Genomic DNA, 21,937 nt, shown 5'->3' on the forward strand with positions numbered 1-21,937 from the left:
TCTTAGAGATCACTGCTTCACTTCTAAGTGCTTACAAACCACTAAAGTGGATAATATACTTTTCTAAAATGTTGCTCAGGACCAATAAGTTCAGTGGTCTAGAGTTTGGAGAACTCTCCCATCTTTGCCCAGCTTCCACCTCCACCACCAAACCTTTTGAGTCATGCATTGATTCTCCTACAGCATCGCATTTCTTAGGTTGGTTGGGCCCAAAGTGTAGCCCGCCTCATTAAAGCATGCATACACCTAGTTCCTGTGAAGGCCCTGTGATATGAGGGACACTTGCAGGATGCTGTGGGCATCTGATTGTGTTCCCTGACTGGGAGAACTGAGAAGTTAGTTGGAAGCAGGGCAGAGAGGGTGTGGGGCACCACTTCCTAGAGCCCCAGAGAAAGGCTGTATGATCAAACCAAGAGAAGGTGTCCATAACAAAATCAAGCATAACATACAACTGACCCAAAATCAAGGAGTCACTCCTGAGGCCAGACTGCCAAATCCAAAGGAGGGCACCCAGAAAGCAGGGCAAATGCAAGCAGGGTGAAACATCAGGGGATTCACGAAAAGCTAAGTGAGGGGGTGGGTCAGGAGTAACTCCTGAGTCAGCTCTATCTTATTCATATTTGATTCATGGAGTGATGGGGGAGGGCCTATCTGACAGAAAGGGGATGGATGATGAAAACACAAAAACTAATAAGATTCAGTCCTTCTTAAATTCCCAACACTGTCAGCATAAAATGGAGAACTTTGTCATTAATATCCATGGATACTTATTTAGGTTAGAATTTTTCTAATATCTAAGTGCCTTCTATATGCCAGGAACTGCTCTAAATGTTTACATGTGCATCCTCATGATAGCCCTAATGGGAAGCTGGGTTGTGATTCTTATTTTAGAAGTGAAGAAACTGAGGCTGGGTAATTTGCAGAAACTCACACAACTAACAGAAGTCAGATTCTGATCCCAAAGTGCACACCTGTAATGCCTATTCATTATAGCCCCATAGACTGAAAGAGAATTCTTCAAATAATTACTATACTTCCTTGACCATGAACAGGTATGAGACAGCAAATCCAGAAACTCGACACAGGCCTTCTATGCTTCTTCTTGGACTTTGTCATCAGTCCAAGTGACAAAGAGTTTGAGCATAGTTCAACAGGGCAGCAGAAAGAATAGGTTTTCCTGTTTTTCTAGGACAAACCTTTACAATGTAACTGTTATTTTTAGTGTTCCCTGTTTTGAATTCCAGCCTAGTTTACAAAGAAAGCAATTCCAAAATTAATATAAAAAATTCAAGGTAAAACACTTAAAACCTCTTTGAGTTACCTGTATTCTTGTTCCCATTTATTGTAACAAATGTGAACTGTTTAGCTGAATGTTGTATGTGTGTGTGTATTTTCATTTTGATAATAACGTCTTGTTTCTCCTCTGGCTACTTCTGGTTGTCTGTCTACTTCTTATCTTCTTCATAATAGGGACACTCTAAGGTCCTTTCTAGCAAATGTACTTTTCTAATATGAGAACACGGTGCCAATCATTTATTTTAAAAAGACCAGATGTCTTAAAATTATCCAGATTAAATCAGTCCTTGCTTTCATTTTTAAAAAGAAAAGTTTATTAATTCCTAGTGTTCTGTACATTTTCACTTGGAAATTTCATTCCAGACACAAATGAATACATTATTATCTCTAAAAGCAGAAAGATATTGATTAATTAAAACAGTATACATTTACCTTAGCGTTAGATCAGGCTGGCAAATTCCAAAGAGTCAAACACTGCATCTATTTATGCCACCTGGGATCCTTATTAATTATCATGGGAAAAGTACTTCACGCTTCATACATTTTGCTTTTTCACACATTTCCCACAAAATGTTCAATTTCACATTTAAAAGGCAAATTAGTTTTCAATTCCCTAATGAATATAATCAATATCTACCTTTGGAAAGTTTCAAAGTGAAAAACGAAACTATGTGCATTTTCCAATAACCACTTAGCCAAATAAATATTGCCATTATAAGTTTAAACAGCTTACAAAGTATTATTTCCTTTGTTCTCTTCAAAATAATACAGGGACACATCAAGTCACATATTACAAGCATCTGAACTGGGAAAGTATTACACACTGGTGGCATGCAAGTATTTTACATTTTTTAATGCAATGAAAAATGCTCTTGTTTTCTTTAAATAGATGAAACAGAATTAAGATAAAGTTTCAATTAAAATATAAATATTATTCCATGAATATAATGGGGTTTTTTAAAAAGCAAAGTGGCAGAGATGAGAATTTTAGTTCTGAAGAATTTCTTTCTTAACTAAAGATTGTCACTGGCAAAATTTGGTACTAAAATAAAATGTCCTTTAAAAGTACACCTTCTATCCATCTCACCATATGGCCAATTCTTATCTATCCACATTTAGATTATCCATGGGAAAGTGTTAATCCTGGACAAGCTTCTCTCAGTCGCACAGTGTACTGTGTGATTGGCTTCTATTATTCAGTCGATATGTGCTCAGACTCTCTCCGTCTTTAAATAAAAATCTATGAAAAACATGCCATGTTTACTATGCTCAGTTTCTTTACATTTCCTTCTTTCTTTTGCTACTAATTTTGAGGAGAAAATATATTTTAAAATGTCCTTTTTGAAAAGGCTGCTTCTCTAGAACTATTCTGAAGACAGTAAAAACCACTGAAGAGGAAGAAATAGCTCTGTGGAATGTTCAGACCCCTTCCTCTGAACAAAGCCTACGGAGGAGAGAAGGAGCCACAAGGGAGGCATAGAGCACCCACGTTCACAGGTGACAGAAACATTGAGAACCACAGGATTGTAACATTTGGGAGCTGGAAGGGACCTTAGACAGCATCTAATCCACTCACTCATTTTACAAAGGAAATGAAGATTAGATGAAAGACCCGCCCAAAGTCAGACATAGTGAAAAAAGTGAGAGTGTTAGTTGCTCAATTGTCTCACTCTTTGTGACCCCATGGACTATAGCCCCACCAGGCTCCTCTGTCCATGGAATTCTTCAGGCAAGAATAATGGAATGGGCAGCCATTCCCTTCTCAGGGGATCTTCCCAACCCAGGGATCAAACCCAGGTCTCCTGCTTTGCAGGCAGGTTCTTTACCGCCTGAGCCACTAGGGAAGCCACACAGAGCTGATGTCGAAATCAGTTTTATTTTCCAAAAGTATCACATGGTGGCAAATGGAGCATGATTCTTGCGGGGCTGGAGGACATTTCGATTCAAGCAACATTTATTAAGCACCTATTATGTACAAGGCACCTTACTAGATGCTACTGAAGATGCAAAGATTCATGAGACAGTCCCTGCCTCCCAGTGCTTATGAAAGTCCCTTGAGGCTATGTTTCAATATCTTAGCAGAAAATAATACTGATCAGGGCTAAGGTTGCTGGTGATAACAAAGCAGCTGATGCCTGGGAGAGCTGACCTCACAAGTGATAGTTTCTCCCCTTTGTTATTAGGGCTCAAGCCTGTTACACAGCTGCTGGGGCCCTAACGACAGTCTTCTTTTCTAGGCCTCCAATCACACCTCAAGCCTTAGCCGAACCCACCCCCTGAGTAGTGACAGAGCTCACTGGAGAGCAGCGGTGCTCCAGACCCTCCCCTCAGTTCTTAATTACTGTTTGTTTCCCCCTGTGTCCAGCCTTAGGCTCTCTGCAAGGGTCCTGACCATATCCCAGGGTGCTGTCAAAATGGCCCAGGAAAATGCGCCACCCCCCCACATGCACACTTCACTGGTATGTCTAACACCCACAGCACCTATCTACTACTTCTCCGACTTCTATGTTGAAACTAAAATAACTCCAGTCCCCGACATCATACCCACGCTTCAATTCCCCGTATTCAAAAAGATGTGAAAGATGTAGTTGTTGCTTAGAAGAAAACAGATTCAAGAGGCAGTGGAAAACAGTAGTGAATCGATAATAAAAAATGATCTCCCACTTTTGTACAGCCCTTTCCAGTATCGTGTTTTCATCCCAATAGCTGATATATTCTCACCACAACTCTGTGAGGTAGTTAGTGAAGGTTATTCCCATTATAGTATAACTGAAGAACCTTAGGTTTGAGAGACTGAGTGACTTGCCCCATAGTCTCCCAGCTAAGAAAGTATGGAGCCAAGTGTCAAGTGTCTTGACTCCAAATCCAGTGCTCTTCCCCCTATATAGTCTATAATTGTCAGGCAATTGAATGAATTGCCCATGATCATATACCTGCTAAGTGTTGGTGATGGGATTAGGAGTCAGTCTCCAAATCTGTTAGTATGGTGCCCTTCCACCATACCAACTAGCAGAGCCAATGTGCTCAGAATGACTACCATGGAAGATGTCAGAGAAAAGTCTAGTCTCCTTCACCCTCCTCCAGGTCAACGATGCATCACAGAACTGGGATAACCTCTGATATGTGTACAACCTTCCTAGAACAGGCAGGTTATAAATTCAAACCTTGCCACTCCTCCTCCATCCATCTTCTGAATGTTTAATCATAGCTGTTACGGGCAGAGGAGAAAGAGGTAAGCTGAGCAGAGCTTACTTCTACCCTTAGGCAAGGGAAAAACATTAATTTCCATCTACCTTCTCCACAGCACCTAGCCCCTCCACACTACTAAACTCCTGAACCACAAAACAAAATTTGATCTGACCTAGAGTTGGGAGCAAGAACAGTGACTACATCCTTGAAATTCTGGGTCCTTTTCTCTCTCCAGCTTGTTACCAGGGGCCTGATCATGTGATTTTCATCCAGAGGGCACACCTGATGCTCCCAAGAATTCGCACACCTTTCCTTTGCATGTGTCTCCATCCTTGAGTATTGAGGATGGCACAGTGAGTGGCAGGGATGTTTTAAATTAGGAGCAATAAGGGGAAATTGTTACTGTTACTGGAAGGCAAAGCTAAAATATTTCTTAGTTCTCTGTTCATTACAATGAATATAGCTATCATTGCTTCATTAGTGGAAGAGAAGAAGGAAGCTACAGAATCATGATTTCAAACCCAACTCCAGAAATAGTTCTCCTGGGGATAGGTAACACAGCACAGAACCCAGTGTTCACAGCTCCCTGCTAGTTTTTACATATGCAATCAATACTTGAGCTAAAAAATGGTATCTACTTTCCAAAAGAGCACTCTACCCCAAAACCCAGAAGCACAGGTCAAATTATAATAGTCTTACACTTCCTGTCTCCTTCACAGTGCCTAGAAGAGGGCTAAGTACATCATGACCACAAAAAAGGAAAATATCCTCAAACTCTTGGAATTTTTAGAGGGCTATCTTACACTTAAAGCATGTTGATGCTTAAATCGGTTTCAGGATTGACTGAAATGTTCTCATGGCAGTTATTCAGAACACACTGGTTTCCTTAATGCTGGTGCCCTGCCAGGGGCCACATTTCTGTCTGGAAGGGAAGCAGCCGTTCTTTTGATTTGATGTGCCAGGCTTCCCTTACGGAAATTGTTTTGAGGAGTATAGGCATTGGGATGCTTTGTGAGTTTTTAAATGGAGATGGGCTTGTATTGTAAGATGAAGTGCGTGCTTTAAGATGGGTGAGTTGCACGAGCCCCTTCAGGTTAGCGATTCTCTACCTAACCTAGGCCCGCATCAACTCTGACAGAGGAGAGGGGAGAGGAGCTGGGAGACAGCATCTCCCTTCACTCAGGAGTCCAGCTTTGGCCAAATACCTCCTTTATAGTATTTGGCAATCTTTAATGTACAAAATATTTATATACAATATATCCTACAAAAATCGAAGGAAGGGGCCTAAGCATGTTGATGGAGATGAAAACACTTTCACTCATACACTTTAGGCATATGGAGAGACTTGGTGCTGGAACAATGAAATGATTTCCAAGCTTCCCTAAGAGTTATCTTCCATAATGCTACGAAATTTGGTGGTTGGTGACCTAAGCTGCAATTTCTAGGGAGTGATTTCATATTTAACCTGGGCCTAAAGCAGCTCTAAAAAGAACAAGGGAAATGGGGCTGGGGAGAGAGTATCTCCCTTCAATCAGTGGTCCAGATGCAGCCAAATACCCAGGTAGATATTTGGCAACACACACACACTCACATGACATTTATTTACATTATGCCCTACTAAGATGAAAGGCAGGAATTTAATCGTGCTGATGAGGATAAAGCAGCTTTCATTACACACTTCTGGCAGATGGGGAGATGTGCTGGACTAATGACATGATCTCTCTAGACTTCCAGAATATCTCCAAAAAGTTATCTTCCACATATGCTGGGATGGGTGTTGGTGACAGGAGCCTGTAAGTCCAGGTGAATGATTTTACACTTAGGGTGGGCCTGTACAAGTCTAACAGGGGAAAGGAGGTGGTCTGGGGAAAGATGACCTCCCTTCAATCAATTGTCCAGATGCTGCCAAATATCTTGACATAATATTTGACAAAATGCATATGCATAAAGATATTGTATATACATTATGCTCCACCATGATGGATGGTAAGGGATAACCATGCTCAGGATCACGAAGGAACTTCTACTTACATACACTGCAGAGATGGGGAAATGAAGTCCTAGGTTAATTAAATGATATATAGGCCCTCTAAATTTAAGTTTATCTTCTAATAGTTAAGTGAATACTCATGGAAATGCCACCTTTAAAGCTACTTCAAAAACACAGGTAATGATAAGTTGATTAGTAATAAATATTTGATTTAATAGATTCTATATACATTTGACCTAACTATTTTGTAAGCTAAAAACAGTGCTAAGTTTTGACAATATCCCATTATTTTGCTTTAATACTATCAACAACTGCAGCACAGTCACCATCAAGTCCTGACCTTTTTCCTTCTTCCTGCCAGGGTTTGCCTTTAGCCTCGGGACAACAGTATCTTGGGGCTGCAGGGAATACTCTGTGTAGGATCCAAGATTTCTTAGGGGAGAAAGCAAGAAAGAGAGTAAATGAGAGCAGAAAGGAAAAAGCCTTACTTAGTGGGGCATGTCAGGGACTCTGCACTTGAATATATTTGCAACAAATCTGAAGGGAAAGGAGAAAGACAACTGAGAAACAGAAATGTTCTTCCCTTTGGCAACATGGTAACCAAAACATGTATACAAAAAACAAAAAAAAAAAGAAGAAAAACTATACATTTTACCCAGTGCTATGCTGATGGTAGATGCATGAACCAGCAACCTGGGGACAGGTGAGATAGGGGAAAGTCTTGATTTATAACATTTATCAATTTCCATGCCATGATCAATTTCAAACTACCAACAAGAAGTATGGAACTTCTTAGTTGGGAAGAACTAGCGAGTTGGGGAGAGATGTATAATAGCATACCACGATATAGTATTTCTGCCAAAAAAAATGTGTGCCAAAAACACAATAGGTGCAAATAATCTCAAGAGTACGAAAATGGCAAAATGTATTTTTGAGTATTACTTTTTTATATATAATTATTTAATTGTAAGTGCATGCCATTTAATTTTTAATAATGGTTGTGCTTAGCAACCAGTTTTCAAAATTCTTGATAATTTAATAATGGTGAAACCTGTATGAGTTGGCTCCAACATACCACACCTAAAGGGAAAGAAAAAAAAATCAAATAGTAGTTACTACTTTTTTTTTTAATATATAGGGAAATCTAGCAGAAAACTAAAGAATCTTTGCGATTTCCAAAATTCAATATGCTCTGCTCATTATTCCCTCAAAAAGTATAATAAAATATTCTTACATCTTAAAGGATTTTATTTTGTTTTTTTCTTTTTCTTTTTTCAAAAGATTTTAGAGCTAGAGATGTGGACACTTACAAGTAAATATCTAATTTTATTGGGTTGGTCAAAAAGTTCGTTTAAAGGTCAAAAAAGTTGGTTGAAAAGATATTACAGAAAAACCCAAAAAAACCTAAAGAAAGGACTTTCTCTCCAGTTTCTGTGCCTTTTATAAACTAACTAGAATTATGTATGAGTTGTTTTCCCATTTATTTATTTTATTGCTATCAAGCAACTCAGGAACACTCAATTACTTAGTGAATTCCTCTGCCTGAGTCAGCAACTCCTTTAGCTCCAGGTGTCATCAAGACGAAGGACACTACCTTTACAAGGCTCAGGATTACAGAGAAGAAAGAGAAAGAACTGGAAGGAAAGGAGGGGGAAGAGGGAGAGGGGCCTAAGGCAATGTCAGAGGGCCATTAATTCTAGCCTTAGGCACTGACAGTAATCAAAGAGCTGGTGCCAGAGGCTGCAGTCGCAAATGTCCTTAGCTTAACATGACACTGTTGGCTGCTGGAAAAAAGATTCAAGCATCTATCAGCCAGTCATCGAAGTTGTACTTTCACAGGCTTTGTCCTTGAGATGACAAACTCTGGATAAATAATAATTCACATTTTTTCCTGATGTTTGCAAATGTCTGGATGGATCATGCCATGTGAACAAAATCTACATAATTATCTTGAACGTTCATATCTCATCCTGTGATCTTGTTGCCCTAAAGACAAAGCAATAAATGCTTCTAAAATCTGCCAAAATAATGTAATCGTGTGTAACAGATAACCTTGAAGTGCAATTATTACTGTTTTACTTAGAATGTACTATTTGAAAAGCTTTCCTCTTATAATTTAAAAATTTCCCATCATGGCTGGAAAACTTTAAAACAGTTTTATAAAATGTTATCCATAGAGTGATGTTAAAGACCGAATGTATGTGGAATAATCAGTAAAAGTAGCTAATTCATTTTGCTATGCATGAGTCTGGCTTAAAGCTATATTTGTGGGTGAATAAATATTTCATACTTATTTGCTAAAGCTGTGTTTATGTATCATAATGCTGTCTTCTTTTTATGAGGATGACACCACTGATCTTCAACCAGCAGGGCATTTGCATTTAGTGACTTTTCTGGAACTAAGGGAGAATTTGTGCCAAGCTGGTCACATTTTCTCACTCAGTGAAAGATTGGCAATACTAACTTCTTATGTGGTCAGGAGAACACTTCTGTTGTATTTAGCCTAACTCAAAGCTAAGCATGTAAACAGAGGTAGGCCTCTATCTTAATCACAGTTACAAACACATTTATATATTAAGTTCCTTTCAACGGTTAAAAAAAAAGTTCACATAAGAAAGCAAGATAACCCAATATGAAAATGGTTAAATCATTTTTGATTGCTGTCACGACTAAGATCTGCATAAATCCATTGGTGCAAGTCGCCAGAGGTGTCCAGGGACAAATAAAGCAGTTGCATATGTTAAAAAATCCAAGACAAATATGTAGCACTAAAAAAGAATAACAGTTAAATTATTAGTTGCTTGGCTAATGGAAATGAACAACCTTTGATAAAATGGTCCCAGTGAAGAAGGAGAAGAGCTTCTGTTTTTAAATTGCTGCCGTGGGGAAACTTCGCCTCTTTTTGTGGAAGTTTACCTTCTGTCTCCTTCAACTCGCTTTTTACGAACTAGATGAGAAAGAAAAAAAGGTTTGAAAAGACAAAATGGAGGAGAGGGAATATTCCTTAAATTTCAGACAAACAACAATAATCACACAGAATAGCAATCCCACACGCTTGAGGACAGTTATTCAATAATTATCCATGGCAACACATGGAAATGATCGAATAGCCCAGTGCTTTGTGGAATTTACATTTAAATAAAGCTATATCTGATAGTTGGGAACTTGAATCTTAGACCTTTCCAATTTCAACGGAGTAGAAATCTGAAACAAACCCATGAGATGGTGAACCTCTCCTGTTTACTTATCCATAGCACATCTTCTCAGCTTCTGTGAAACTCAGTCACCAACTGGCTAAAACTAATTCCCTAGGATGATACATTCACAATTCTGATTTTGAGTTGAAGACCAGGAAGAGCTGCAAACAGAAGTTTAAAGTTTCTAAACCTGTTTTAAATGGAAACTTCAAAATAGCAACCTCCAAGGAAGGCGTGCTGAAGAAGGGAATGGCTACCCACTCCAATATTCTTGCCTGGAGAATTCCATGGACAGAGGAGCCTGGCAGGCTACAGTCCATGGGGTCGCAAAGAATCGGATACAACTGAGCAAAACAACAACAACAAGGAGGGTGTTATTCAGGTGTCAGCAAACTCAGAGATTAAGGTTCATTTAATCCAGTGTGAGTGTGTGAGTGCTCAAGTCACTTCAGCCTCTTTGCAACTCTGTGGACTGTAGCCCGCCAGGTTCCTCCAGTCTCCTCTGTCCATGGGATTCTCCAGGCAAGAATATTGGATTGGATTGCCATGCCTTCTTCCAGGGGATCTTTTCAACCCAGGGATTGAACCCACATCTCCTGTGTCATAGGCAGATTCTTGACCCACTGAGCCACCTGGGAAGCCCCCTGTAATCTGGTACTTAGTAACAAAGGAGCTAGCCTGACTGCCTTTCCCAACTTCTACAACCTTCTTTCCCCTTTCACATCCCTACCTGCAGGCTCCTCTGGTGGGCAGGAAGAGGACTGCTCTAATCTTTCTGGATTTGGCAAAAAAAAAAAAAAAGTGCCTTGGGCTGTGCCCTATCTCATCTCCTCACTTTACATAATCCAGACTGCTCCTGCCTCAGATGCAGAAAATCTGACAAAAGCTATTCCCATGATTGCTGCTCTTGGGCTCAGGATCGCCTCTCCATTTCCTCTAAACCTCCAGTTTTGCCTATTTTTCTTTGTTCAGAGGAGGACCTTCGTGTTTTCCCAGGTATCTTCTGACTGCTGCTCTAAGCATTCCCGTTTGCTGCCCACTGCGCCTCACCCTTTGCACCTCGGAGGTGAGCACCGCCGTATGCCCAGCCACCCTCTGGGTGCCATTCACTGCACCTTGGCTGGGCTTCAGGGCTGAGGGTAAGCATGTGTGGGCAGGGACCTGCACACTAACATTTACCTGCCTCTGACAGTTCTAACCCTTAGCTTCCACTTTGTCTACCATCTGAACCCTCCCCAAGGTCAGCAATGTACTTGGTGGGACAACTTGTCCAGTTTCTCTAAGGCCTGGCATTCTGCCCCGTACCTCTATTGAGGACTGAAGCCTGTTATTGGCAGGCTACTTGCCAAGTGGACTGCTGGTACCTGGATGGTCTTTTTCTACACTGTTTCAGGTGGCTAGGATGTCCCCAGATCAAGCTTTCCCAATCGGTGCCATTCTTTTTCACTGTGGTTGACCAGGACATTCCCCATCTCATTCTAACATAAGTCACAAAAGAGTGGGTAGCAGGAAAGATAAAAGAGGGACTAACTGAAAAAGCTACTTCTGAGTTTAACCGTTAAAAAACATAGCTCTACTAGGTCATTTCACATGTAAATCACCAAGGTATCAGACACAACCATACTTAAACACAAGTACAAAAACACAGGAGTCAAACATAAATGAACTGGGAATTTCCATGTCACTGTGTCCACTTTCCGGTGTAGATTAACAACAGAGGATGATTACACATAAGAAGTAAGTAAAGGAGAAATAAATATACAAAGGAAACCAAGTAAAAATCAAAGGCTGCTTGGGAAAAAAATTTTCTCTTGAAAGAATGCCACGATAAAACGTAAACACTGTAAAGATAATGTGGATTCCTATGACCATGTAATAATATACTTCTGATGAAGGGCTGACACCAAAGGCCAGTGGAATGGTTATCTATCTGTGAGATGTTATATCTGAAGTGGAGAAATGAATGGCCATCCTGCTCTTGTAATTACTAACAGCACATATTATGCCTGCATTACCCAGGTCATTGTTCTTTGTGATGGCAGCTGCCACTCTTGTTCGTGGTCCTTGCTTGGTAAACTGATATCCAAACTTGAGGATCCTGGAATTCTCCTCCAGCATCTGGGCAATTTCCATCTCCACGGCTGTTCCCAACTGCTGTCTCTGATTGCAGATGTGGACACAAACAGAAGATGGCCAAGAAAGAAGAGGAAATAGTTACTCACATTAACTATGCATGGAAAGATGTACAGCTATTTGTCGGACAAAAAGGCAAAAGTCTCAATTTGAAACAAAGTCACTTGAGATATTTTCTCTCATACACCTGTTCCTTGTTTAAAAGCAAAATCCAACAGGCAGCTGAATCTGCTGGCATGTTAAATTGAAAAGACTAGGCAAATTATTTACAAAAGAAATGACAATTCCAGATATAAAATTAAAGCAAAATTAACACGTGGTGTTTCCACTTTACCCCAGTATCTGTTGTTTAAACAAATGATTTTTTTTTTTTTTTATAGTGACAGTCTTATAGCAATCAATCCAGTTACAAAATCTTCTATTCTGGGATCCATATCCAAAGATATCTGAAGATCATCAACTAGATGGGTGGCCATTCTCTCAGAACAGAGTCTCAGTAGAAGATTCTCAAGAGGTTTTATTAGTGTGGTTTGAACCATGGCCAGGTGAATTATCAAACACTAAATGGGTTATTGGGTTACAGAAAATTCTCTGTTTTTTTAAGTGGTGGAAAGAGTATTTTTGCTTTTGCTTGTTTTTTGAGAAACAGAACAATAGTAGGGTTTAAAATGGGGGCATGTAAATATAGGAATCCACAGATAAATTTAAGGAACATAGTACATTTTTTCCATAGTCTATCATTAATTTTTTTAAAAAACTACAAAGAAAAGACAAAAAAGTATATAAAATAAAAAGCTCCCTTCCTCCAGACTCCCAGTTCCCATGAAGAAAGTCAGTTTGGCATGTCGTCTTCGAAACATTTTCTGTGCATTCATGTCCATGTAATCACATGTAATGTCTATGTTTTCTTCATATAAATGGATTACACTAGAATATTATTCCGGGTTTCCCTGGTGGCTCAGATGGTAAAGAATCCGCCTTCAGTGTGGGAGACCTGGGTTCAGTCCCTGGGTTGGGAAGATTCCCTGGAGAAAGGAATGGCTGAATGGCTACCCACTCCAGTATTCTGGCCTAGAGAATTCCACGGACAGAGGAACCTGGCAGGCGACCCACAAAGAGTCAGACTGGACTGAGCGACTTTCACTTTCAGCATATTATTCTAGGGTTTTTTATTTTTCATTTAACATTAGGAACATCATTTCATGTAGGTAAATATATGTTTTCCTCATCCTTGTGAACAACTGGATAGCATTCCATTGTAGTAAGTGATCATATTTGATTTAGCTACATCCTACTGACTTACACTGCTTTCCATTCTTACAGTTCCAAACAAGGCTGTGGTGAACTTCCCTTGTACACAAAGTACCAATATGTCCTGGGGCATTTCTGCCAGTGTGCCTGCAGGGTACATGATAGTTGGCTCCAAGAGGAAGCATTTTTCAAATGTTGATAAATGATTGACTTACCCTCAAAGGTTATGACAATTTGTACTCCTGCTGATAGGGTCAGAAAGTTAGTTTTCCCTACTCTAGCCAACATGGAATATTATGAATCTTTTTCATCTTTTTCAATCCAAGGGGTAAGAATGTATTTCACTTATATTTAATTGCTTTAACTTGCACTTCTCAAATTATGACTAAGAACAATTAATTTTCTTATGCATTTGTATTTCTTTGGAAATTACCAACCTGTCATTTGTATATTTTTCTCCCAGCTTGTGGTTCCTGTTTTTAAAATTTATACATTAGGAAATTAGCTTTTTGTCAAAAATGATGAAAAAATTTTGCTCAGTTTGTCTTTTGACTTTCCTTTTGATTACAAGACCATTTTTCATTTTCATATGGTCAAATTCGTGTCTCTGAGATTCTATGTCATGCTGAGAAAACCTCTCCACTTCTGGTTTCTTTCATTTGTTTTATGATTTCATATATTTTAATATTTAAATCTTCATTTTACCTGGAATGAATTTTAGCAGAATAATTAAGATATAGCCCCAATGTCATTTTGTTCCAAAATGCTGGAGAGTCACGTTGTAAATCAACTATACTCCGATAAAATTTTTTTAAAATGCTAGTGAGTAGTCCCACCATCTTTTACTTAATTTGTTCCCCTACTGAGTTAAAATGCTACCTTGCTGCAAAATTCTCAGGTGTACTAGGCTGTGTTTCTGGACCCTATCGTTCTGCCAAGTCTATGTCTGTGCCTGACTCATGCAATTTTGATTAAATGTATTAAATTACATATCAGTTAAATACATTAAATTATATATTATTATAATACCTTTAAAATATAATACTATATTGAAACATATATTTTAATATATATACCTTTTAAATTTGGAAAATTTAAGTACTGAGTACATGAGGAAGAAAAGTTAGTGAAGGAATTTCTATGTCCTAGGCAAGTTCTAAGGATTAACTCTGCTCCTCTTTTTCATCCAGCAACCTATCAAACGAGTTTTTCCTCAAGAAAAGAACAAAATGTGATACTTCCAGTCAGACAATAACAATTCTGGATATCCACAACATAGAGATTAGTGTGCTCAGCAATCGGCAATGTAAGGTTATGGGAGAGAGAGGCAGCAAAAATGTTAGAGATACTGACCTCAACGCTTCATGAGCAACTTTAGCTCATGACACGACGCCATGAACTGTAGCCCACCAGGCTCCTCTGTCCATGGGATTCTCTGGGCAAGAATACTGGAGCCGGTTGCCATGCCCTCCTCCAGGGGATCTTCCCAACCCAGGGGTCGAAGACCCAGGTCTCCCGCATTATACAGGTGGGTTATTTACCATCTGAGCCACCAGGGAAACCCACACTTTGGAAAAGCAGGACTGGACTAGGAGTTGAGACCTAGGTCAGGGCTGCCGTAGTTACGACTTATGTGCCCGGGGTACAGGTGCTAAGGGTGGAGGTAGCTGACCAAGGAGGGTGACATAAAGTCCCTCTATTTCCTTTCACAAAGCTTAGGCATCTGGAGTCCTAGATTTGGGTAACACACAGGTTGGGCATGCGATGGTGTATATAAAGGACATAAGATCTGAAGACAATTATATTGGGAAAAGGGCATATAAAAGAAGGTGAGGAAGTAATACAGCATAGAGCATCTTTCTCAGCCTGAGTCTTTTTTTTTTTTGTTTTTCTTTTTTGAGATGTCTTGTGTTATATAAACCTAGGGCAATAAATGGGCACCAAAATTTCTTATAATTTGGATATATTTCTCTTTTTTTAAGTCACTAAATACAAAGAAAAAGAAACAAAATTTAAGCATACGGTTCTTCAGATCACCTTTTTTGAAGTGACCACTTTTCTCTACGCAGATTTATTCAGCAGTTACCCATCTGTTTCACTAATACGCATCACTGATTGTTCTTCTCACAGGGGCACCTGATTCGATCACAGCTTGTTTACCTGGAGCCTAGCCACGGCAGCCACCCCAGTGCAGGATTTTCTGCAGGCCTTAGCTTTGGTGGAGGTGCCTGCTGCAATGGTGCTAAATTGGTCTCAGCTGCTGCTCCTGCCTGAGACACTGTCTTAGAGATTATTTTATTTCAGACCCTTCTTCATACAGATAAGGAAACTGAGGTCTGCTTCTAACAGTCTATGCTGCCGCTGCTGCTAAATCGCTTCAGTTGTGTCCAACTTGTGCGACCCCATAGACGGCAGCCCACCAGGCTCCCCCGTCCCTGGGATTCTCCAGGCAAGAACACTGTGAGTCAACAACAAAATTTGGATGGAAGACAGGTTTTGACTCTGAATTTCCTCCTTCTGGAAATAAAGCAAATAATTTTTCCAGTTGCTCTAGAACTTAATCCTCTTGTCACAAGTGAAGAGAACCCATTTCGGAGGCAAATTAGGAAATGAAAGTTGAAAAAGGACACAAATCCCTTCTGAGCTGACTGAAGAGGAGGTGGAGGTTGATGCTTCAGTGCAAGTTTGGACATTGTATGTCAGGGTCTTCTTCACATGCATTAAAAAAAACCCTTTTATTTATTTATTTATTCTGGCTGTGCTGGGGCTTTGTTGATGTGGGCTTTTCTCTAGTGGTGAGCTTTTCTCTACTCTGTGGTGAGTGCTGCTGCTGCTGCTAAGTCACTTCAGTCATGTCCGACTCTGTGTGACCCCATAGACGGCAGCCCACCAGACTCTGCCATCCCTGGGATTCTCCAGGCAAGAACACTGGAGTGGGTTGCCATTTCCTTCTCCAATTCCGTGGTGAGTAGAGAGGGGCTATTCTCTATTGTGGTCCACAGGCTTCTCATTGCAGTGGCTTCTCTCGTGGAGCACTCTAGAGTGGCTCTAGAGTGTGCAGGCTTCACCAGCTGTGGCACATGGCCTCAGTAGTTGTGGCTCGTGGGCTCCAGAGCACAGGGTCAGTAGCTGTGGCACATGGGCTTAGTTTTTCCGTGGCAAGTGGGCTCTTCTTGGCCTAGGGATCGAACCCGTGTCTCCTGCATTGTCAGACAGATTCTTTACCACTGAGCCACTAGGGAAACCCCCACATGCATTCTTAAAAGGTACTCTAAATTTTCAGGATTTCAGCTCATTTACTAGGTATAAAGTTTCTAGATTTAGCAAAGAAAAATACAGGACACGTGGTTAAATTTGAATTTCATAAAATAACAATTTTTCAGTATGAGTACATCCCAAATATTTCATGGGACACACTTGTATTAAAAACTCTTGTTTATCTGAAATTCCAATTTAACTATATTTTATCTGGCAACCCTAACTAAGTAGTATTAAATATCTTAAGAGGAACTAGAAACAGTATCTGGGACATTATTTCAGATGAGGGGTTTCACAATGGCCTAAACCAACATAGAAAGTTAAACCTGCTTTGGAACAAGGTATCCACTTCTGTCTTAGCTCTCCTGGAAACATTTACCAGGAGTCCTCTTAACTTCTTCCTGATACTAGTCTATTTTATACACATCCCTGAACCATCACTCCTTTTTACTCCCTGCCTATTTCCCTCTTGCTTGTCTTCCTACTCTCCACCCCTTCATGATCTTCTCTTAATTGCCTAGCAGCTGGACACACATCAGGATACAAGGAGTGAGCTTCCTGAGCGGGTACGGCCACATGTGCACATTCCTGAGGACTCACTCCACATTTCTGCACAGGAAAGCTGTTTTGATGATGCAGCCCTCTGGGGAGGGTGAGACTGAAAGGGTGCCTGTCTCCTGGTGGGGCTCCCCTGCTCCCCTGGCAACAAGCCTCAGGAGGAGTCTAGGAATAGATTAACCTACCTCTAATTAATTAATTCAAATTAAATTTGAATTTCAACTAGACAATGAATAATTTTTAGTACAAGTATGTTTCAAGAAATATTTGGGATGTACTCATATAGCACTGAAACAGCCCATGTGTCCTGGAGCCAAATAAAGGAGAGAAGAGCTATTCATGGGTCTTCCGTAGCTTTCCAAGCTTAGGTGATAGTTTCGGGTGGGGTCTAGACCAGGGATTTTCCCAGAAATGCAGAGGACACTCCCCCCACTGCCCTTCCCATCACCCCACAGAGGGGATGCTTGGAGCACTAGTCTCCTTGTTCGCTCTTTCTGGTCCATTCCAGGGTTCTTTATTCCAACTATATTGTGTCTAGACCTTTCAGATTTCCTGAATCCCATGGCAGACACATCTCTGCAGCCAAAGGGACAGGGCACGACATCATGCTGAGAACAGAGAGTTGTTGCTTGCAGGCAGGAGCCAGCTGAAGCCGGTAGAGCAACTCCAGAGACTCTGTAGGCTGAGGCTGGGAAAAGAGGTCTTCAGTGTACAGGAGGGGGTGTCTCCAGGGAAAAGCAGCTTGCTTTGGCTGCCGGGACCCCAAGAAGTGCTGCAGCAGAGCTGAGACTGTGATCACACTGTGGGTGTGGCCTGCCACTCTAAACCAGGCTGTCTTCGAGAATCCCAACTCCTTTAAATAGGCTCTATGGTCAGCACCAGACAGGAGGAGCCTGGGATTGCTGCCTGGCTCTGACAGCCTCCAACCCAGGGCAGGGAGGCTGTTTCTGGGTGTGGCTACTCTGCTTTTTTTCCATAGTCCCAGTAAGAGGCAACAGCAAGACTGGAGCAGGACTGCGCCAAGGTTCCTACTAACAGGCAAGGATGACAAAGGCCGAACAAAGCTGTTGTCAACACCTCTGCCAGTCTCCTCTCTCTTTCCTCCGGTGCCTGACCAGCCCAGGGCTGGCTCTTTCTGTCCCAGGCTGCCCCACTAGACATTGTTTAATTATTAAAATGTTCTCCCACTCACCCTCCACAGGCCAGAAGCTGCCCTAATTACCAGGAAGCCAGAATATCAAATTAAACTTTTCACAGAACTTTGTCTTTTAACTCCCTCCATTATGGTACTCCTCCCTTTCACATGTACCCTGTGAGTTAACTCACCTGGTTGTCAATCTTGATCTCAATCAACGTGTCATTTTCCTTCAGTGCTTCTACAAGAGCCAGGATCCCAGCACCAGTGATGAAATTGGATTCTATGTTTAGACTTTTCAAGGTCTTGTTTACTTTTAGCATATCTGCAAAGGCCTTATGATGTGAAAAAGAAATAACCTTTAGGGTTTCTAAAGATTTATTTACCAAACTTCTCGCCATCACATTAAATATTTTTTTTACAGTACTTAAGGAAAACCTTAGTTAAATCATACCTTCAAGTAACAAAGATAATAATTTAAAAATGCAATAAAAATAGTTCGGTTCAGCAGCTCAGATTTATAAATTCCACATACTTGCAAAATTAAAAAAAAAAAAGATTGTTGTTGTTTAGTTGCTAAGTTGTGTCCAACTATTTTTGACCCCATGGACTGCAGCCCTCCATGTTCCTCTGTCCATGGAATTCTCCAGGCAAGAATACTGGAGAGGGTTGCCATGCCCTTCTCCAGGGGATCTTCCCGATTCAGGGATCAAACCCACATCTCTTAAGTCTCCTGCACTGGCAAATGGGTTCTGTGCCGCCTGGGAAGCCCCAATTAGGGTGTCTCACTACAAACAGGAACAGGTGGATCAGCGAGAGCAGGTGGAGGGCACACCAGCTCTTCCTGAAGCTTCCCTGAAAAAGAGCAACTGCCTGTACAGCCATCAGTGAGAAATCTCCCAGGAAGAGGCTCGGTGAGGGTGCTGGGTCCCAAGAGTAAAGCAGTGCAGAAATGGAGGCACCCCCAGATCTTCCACCAGATACAGAGTGGGAGAAGGGACAGGAGAGATGGCAATGCCCAGGATGGAAATACACTGAACCATGTCCCTCCCAGAGGGAAGCCCTCCCAACTTGAGCAGTTGCCAAGGACTCCCCGGTTGCCTGCTAGCTTCTCATATACACACTACAGAGAAGGCGGCTCATCAACTCATCTGCCTGCTTACAAAAGCACTCACTCATTCGTTCATTTATTCACTCATTCACTTAGAAAAGATTATGTGTCAGGCTTCTGCTTTGTGCTAGCTGTAGAGAAAACAAAATTCCTGTTTTAGGGAGCTTATATTTCAGCAGGAGAGGCGGAGTCAATAATTACTAAATAAAATGTATGGCCTGCCAGATGGTAACAAATGGAGAAATCTAAAGGGGCTTCCCTTTTAAGGGATAGGTCTTTTGGTGAACCAGATCTACATAACTGCAGCGGAAATAGTCCCAGTTTACACAAATCAATTTTGTTCTGTATTTGGAACTATGAACAGGCAAACAATGACTGCTAGACCTAACAGGAAAACCAACATCAGGAGAGAAAAGTTGAGTTCACGAAACAGGTCAGCATGCTATGCAGGGAACACAGAATATTCAGAGAACAGAAATATGTAAAACTTTTAAATGTTATCAATTCTCTCCACCTTGCCCTACTTCAAAATAAGACAGAAAGAAAATAGAGAAAGCAAAAATACTGTGATCTGCTCACAGAGAAACAAGAATCAGACTGCCATTAGTCACTAGACTTTAAGGCCCATAGAACAGAGGCTTTAATATATTTATACAGCCAGATAATTATAAATGCTAGTGATAAGTTCTAATTTTTTTTTTTTGGTGTCAATCTATACACCTAACTGAATATAATGAGACAAAGTATATAAAGCTCAAAGGTGTGAAACAATAGAATAACTACAATTTAGAGCTAGAAAAGGAAGATGAAGTAGAAAGAAGAGAGAGTAAAGAGTTGCCCAATATTTTCTAATGGAGAATCAAAAACTATCTGAGATAATAAATCAAAAATAAAAGTGCATATGTATTAGTGCATTTCTACCTGGTTGCACACTAGAATGACCTGGACGCTTTAGAAAAATATACCAGTGCTTGGGCCCCACCAGATGAATTAAATCAGAATCTCAGACTGTGGCCTAGACAGCTGCTTTGTTTTGCTTTTTATTATTGTAGTTGATTTTTTTTTTTTATTATGGTAGTTTATTATTGTAGTTGACTGCATTTTTCAAAAGCTCTTCAGTGACTAATGTTCAGCCAGGATTCAAAATCACTTTAATTGAAATCATATAGACAACAACAAAAGGAATGGAAAACAAACTGCTAACAGTGATTGCTCTCGGGAGAAGAACAAGGAACCGCTGAACTCTGTTTTTATGACAGAAAGGACAAGAAGAAGGAAGAGAAGGATTTCAACTTGGGACAAGAACAGGTTTTCCAACCTTGAGACTATCGACATCTGAGGCTGGAGAATTCTTTGTTGTGGGAGGTATCCTGTGTCTTGTGGGAGGTTTAGCAGCCTCTGAGACCCACAAAATGTCAACAGTACCCTCCCAGTCATGACAACCAAAAATATCTCCAGACACTGCCAAATGTTCCCTGGAGGGCAGAATCACCCTGAGTTGAGAGCCACTGGACTAGAAGAATAATCCTGTGTATTAGTCAAGCACTTGTTTGAACTACAAGGAAAGCTCAAGGGTTTGCATTGATGTTAGTGTACACCATGTAAATTAAAGTGTATTTATTCAGTGCTAGGTCTTTAATTAGAAGTAAATGTACACATTTTAATTAGAGCCCCAAAAAGGAATGTATCAGGTCTTTCCTTATGGATTCTCCAAGCTTTGGGATTTACTTCTGCTATTAGAATAACAAAATGTCAGAGCAATTAGGCCTTTATAAAAAACTTGCAGGACCTACTGGCAAGTAGCCACGATCTTGCCAATTTCTTTTAAACTGGAGAAAACACTTTTCTTATACCGAACAAAACAGGGAAGAGAGACCCAGCCAAACACAAGCCTGGGCTCCAGGCCCAGGTTCACTGCAGTTCAGCAAATATTTGAGCATCTATTACATGTGCTGGGGATAATAACGTTAGTGAAACCAAGACTAGATTTCTTAAAGGTTATATAAATAGTGTAGAAATACATTTTTAAAGAGAAGGTTTGCTTTCTGTACTTCACAGTGTTGTGAGGAAATTGCAGTTTCCTGCACTGTCCAAATCTGTACCCTCGCAGGCAGTAGCCACAGGACTCACGTGGCTATGGAGGCCTTGAAAAGTGCCTCTTATGAACTGAGATGTGTGTAAATATTAAAATGCATGGGATTTCAAAGATGTAGTATGGAAAAAATACTGCAAAAGACCTCATTACATATACATTTTGAAATGATGGTATTTTGGATATGGTGGTTTAAATAAAATATATTATTAAATTTAATTCCACCCATTTTTTTTTAATGTGGTTACTGGAAAATTTAAAGGTCCATGTGTAGCTTACATTTGTGGTTCTCATTTTATTTTTATTTGATAGTGCTGTCCTAAACTTCTGATTTTTATGTGGCATCCCTATTAATAACAGCATTAAAAAATAACATATTTGGACCTTTTCTCTACATTGGCATTCACTAGTGTGGCAAGTTTAACACTCCCTGCTATAGGAGTGATTATATGGAAATACTTGGAGCATGGTAAACTGAATTTGACTACAGATCACTTAAATTTGCTTCCTGGCTTGGTCACAAGCTGGGTAATCTTAGTTAAGACACTCAAACTCTGAGCCTCAGTTGCCACATCTGTAAAATGGGGATAATGTCATCTCACATCCACATATTTTGTCTGTATTCACTATAATCCCACAAGTATTTTGTAGAGTCTATTTCTGAACCTTACATAGAAAAGAGTCTCCAAGCTCTTGCTTTAATGCTGATTTGTAATTCTCAACACTG

At 40.4% G+C, this 21,937-nt stretch overlaps 1 protein-coding gene across 2 annotated transcripts in view; it reads right to left on the reverse strand.

The window, feature by feature from the left end:
- Positions 1 to 1,587: 1,587 nt before the first annotated feature.
- The window catches only part of TMOD2 (tropomodulin 2), a 55,575-nt gene continuing 35,225 nt past the window's right edge, over positions 1,588 to 21,937 (reverse strand). For both annotated transcript variants that reach the window (XM_019968831.2, XM_070797546.1), the window contains exons 8-10: positions 18,199 to 18,342; positions 11,688 to 11,832; positions 1,588 to 9,422 (exon numbers count right to left, since the gene is read on the reverse strand). In XM_019968831.2, the coding sequence (XP_019824390.1) occupies positions 9,388 to 9,422; positions 11,688 to 11,832; positions 18,199 to 18,342 (324 nt within the window). In that variant the 3' untranslated portion in view covers positions 1,588 to 9,387. The remainder of the gene's footprint in view (positions 9,423 to 11,687; positions 11,833 to 18,198; positions 18,343 to 21,937) is intronic.

The sequence above is a fragment of the Bos indicus genome, chromosome 10 (genome assembly GCF_029378745.1).
Source record: "Bos indicus isolate NIAB-ARS_2022 breed Sahiwal x Tharparkar chromosome 10, NIAB-ARS_B.indTharparkar_mat_pri_1.0, whole genome shotgun sequence".
NCBI classification, from domain to species: domain Eukaryota; kingdom Metazoa; phylum Chordata; class Mammalia; order Artiodactyla; family Bovidae; genus Bos; species Bos indicus.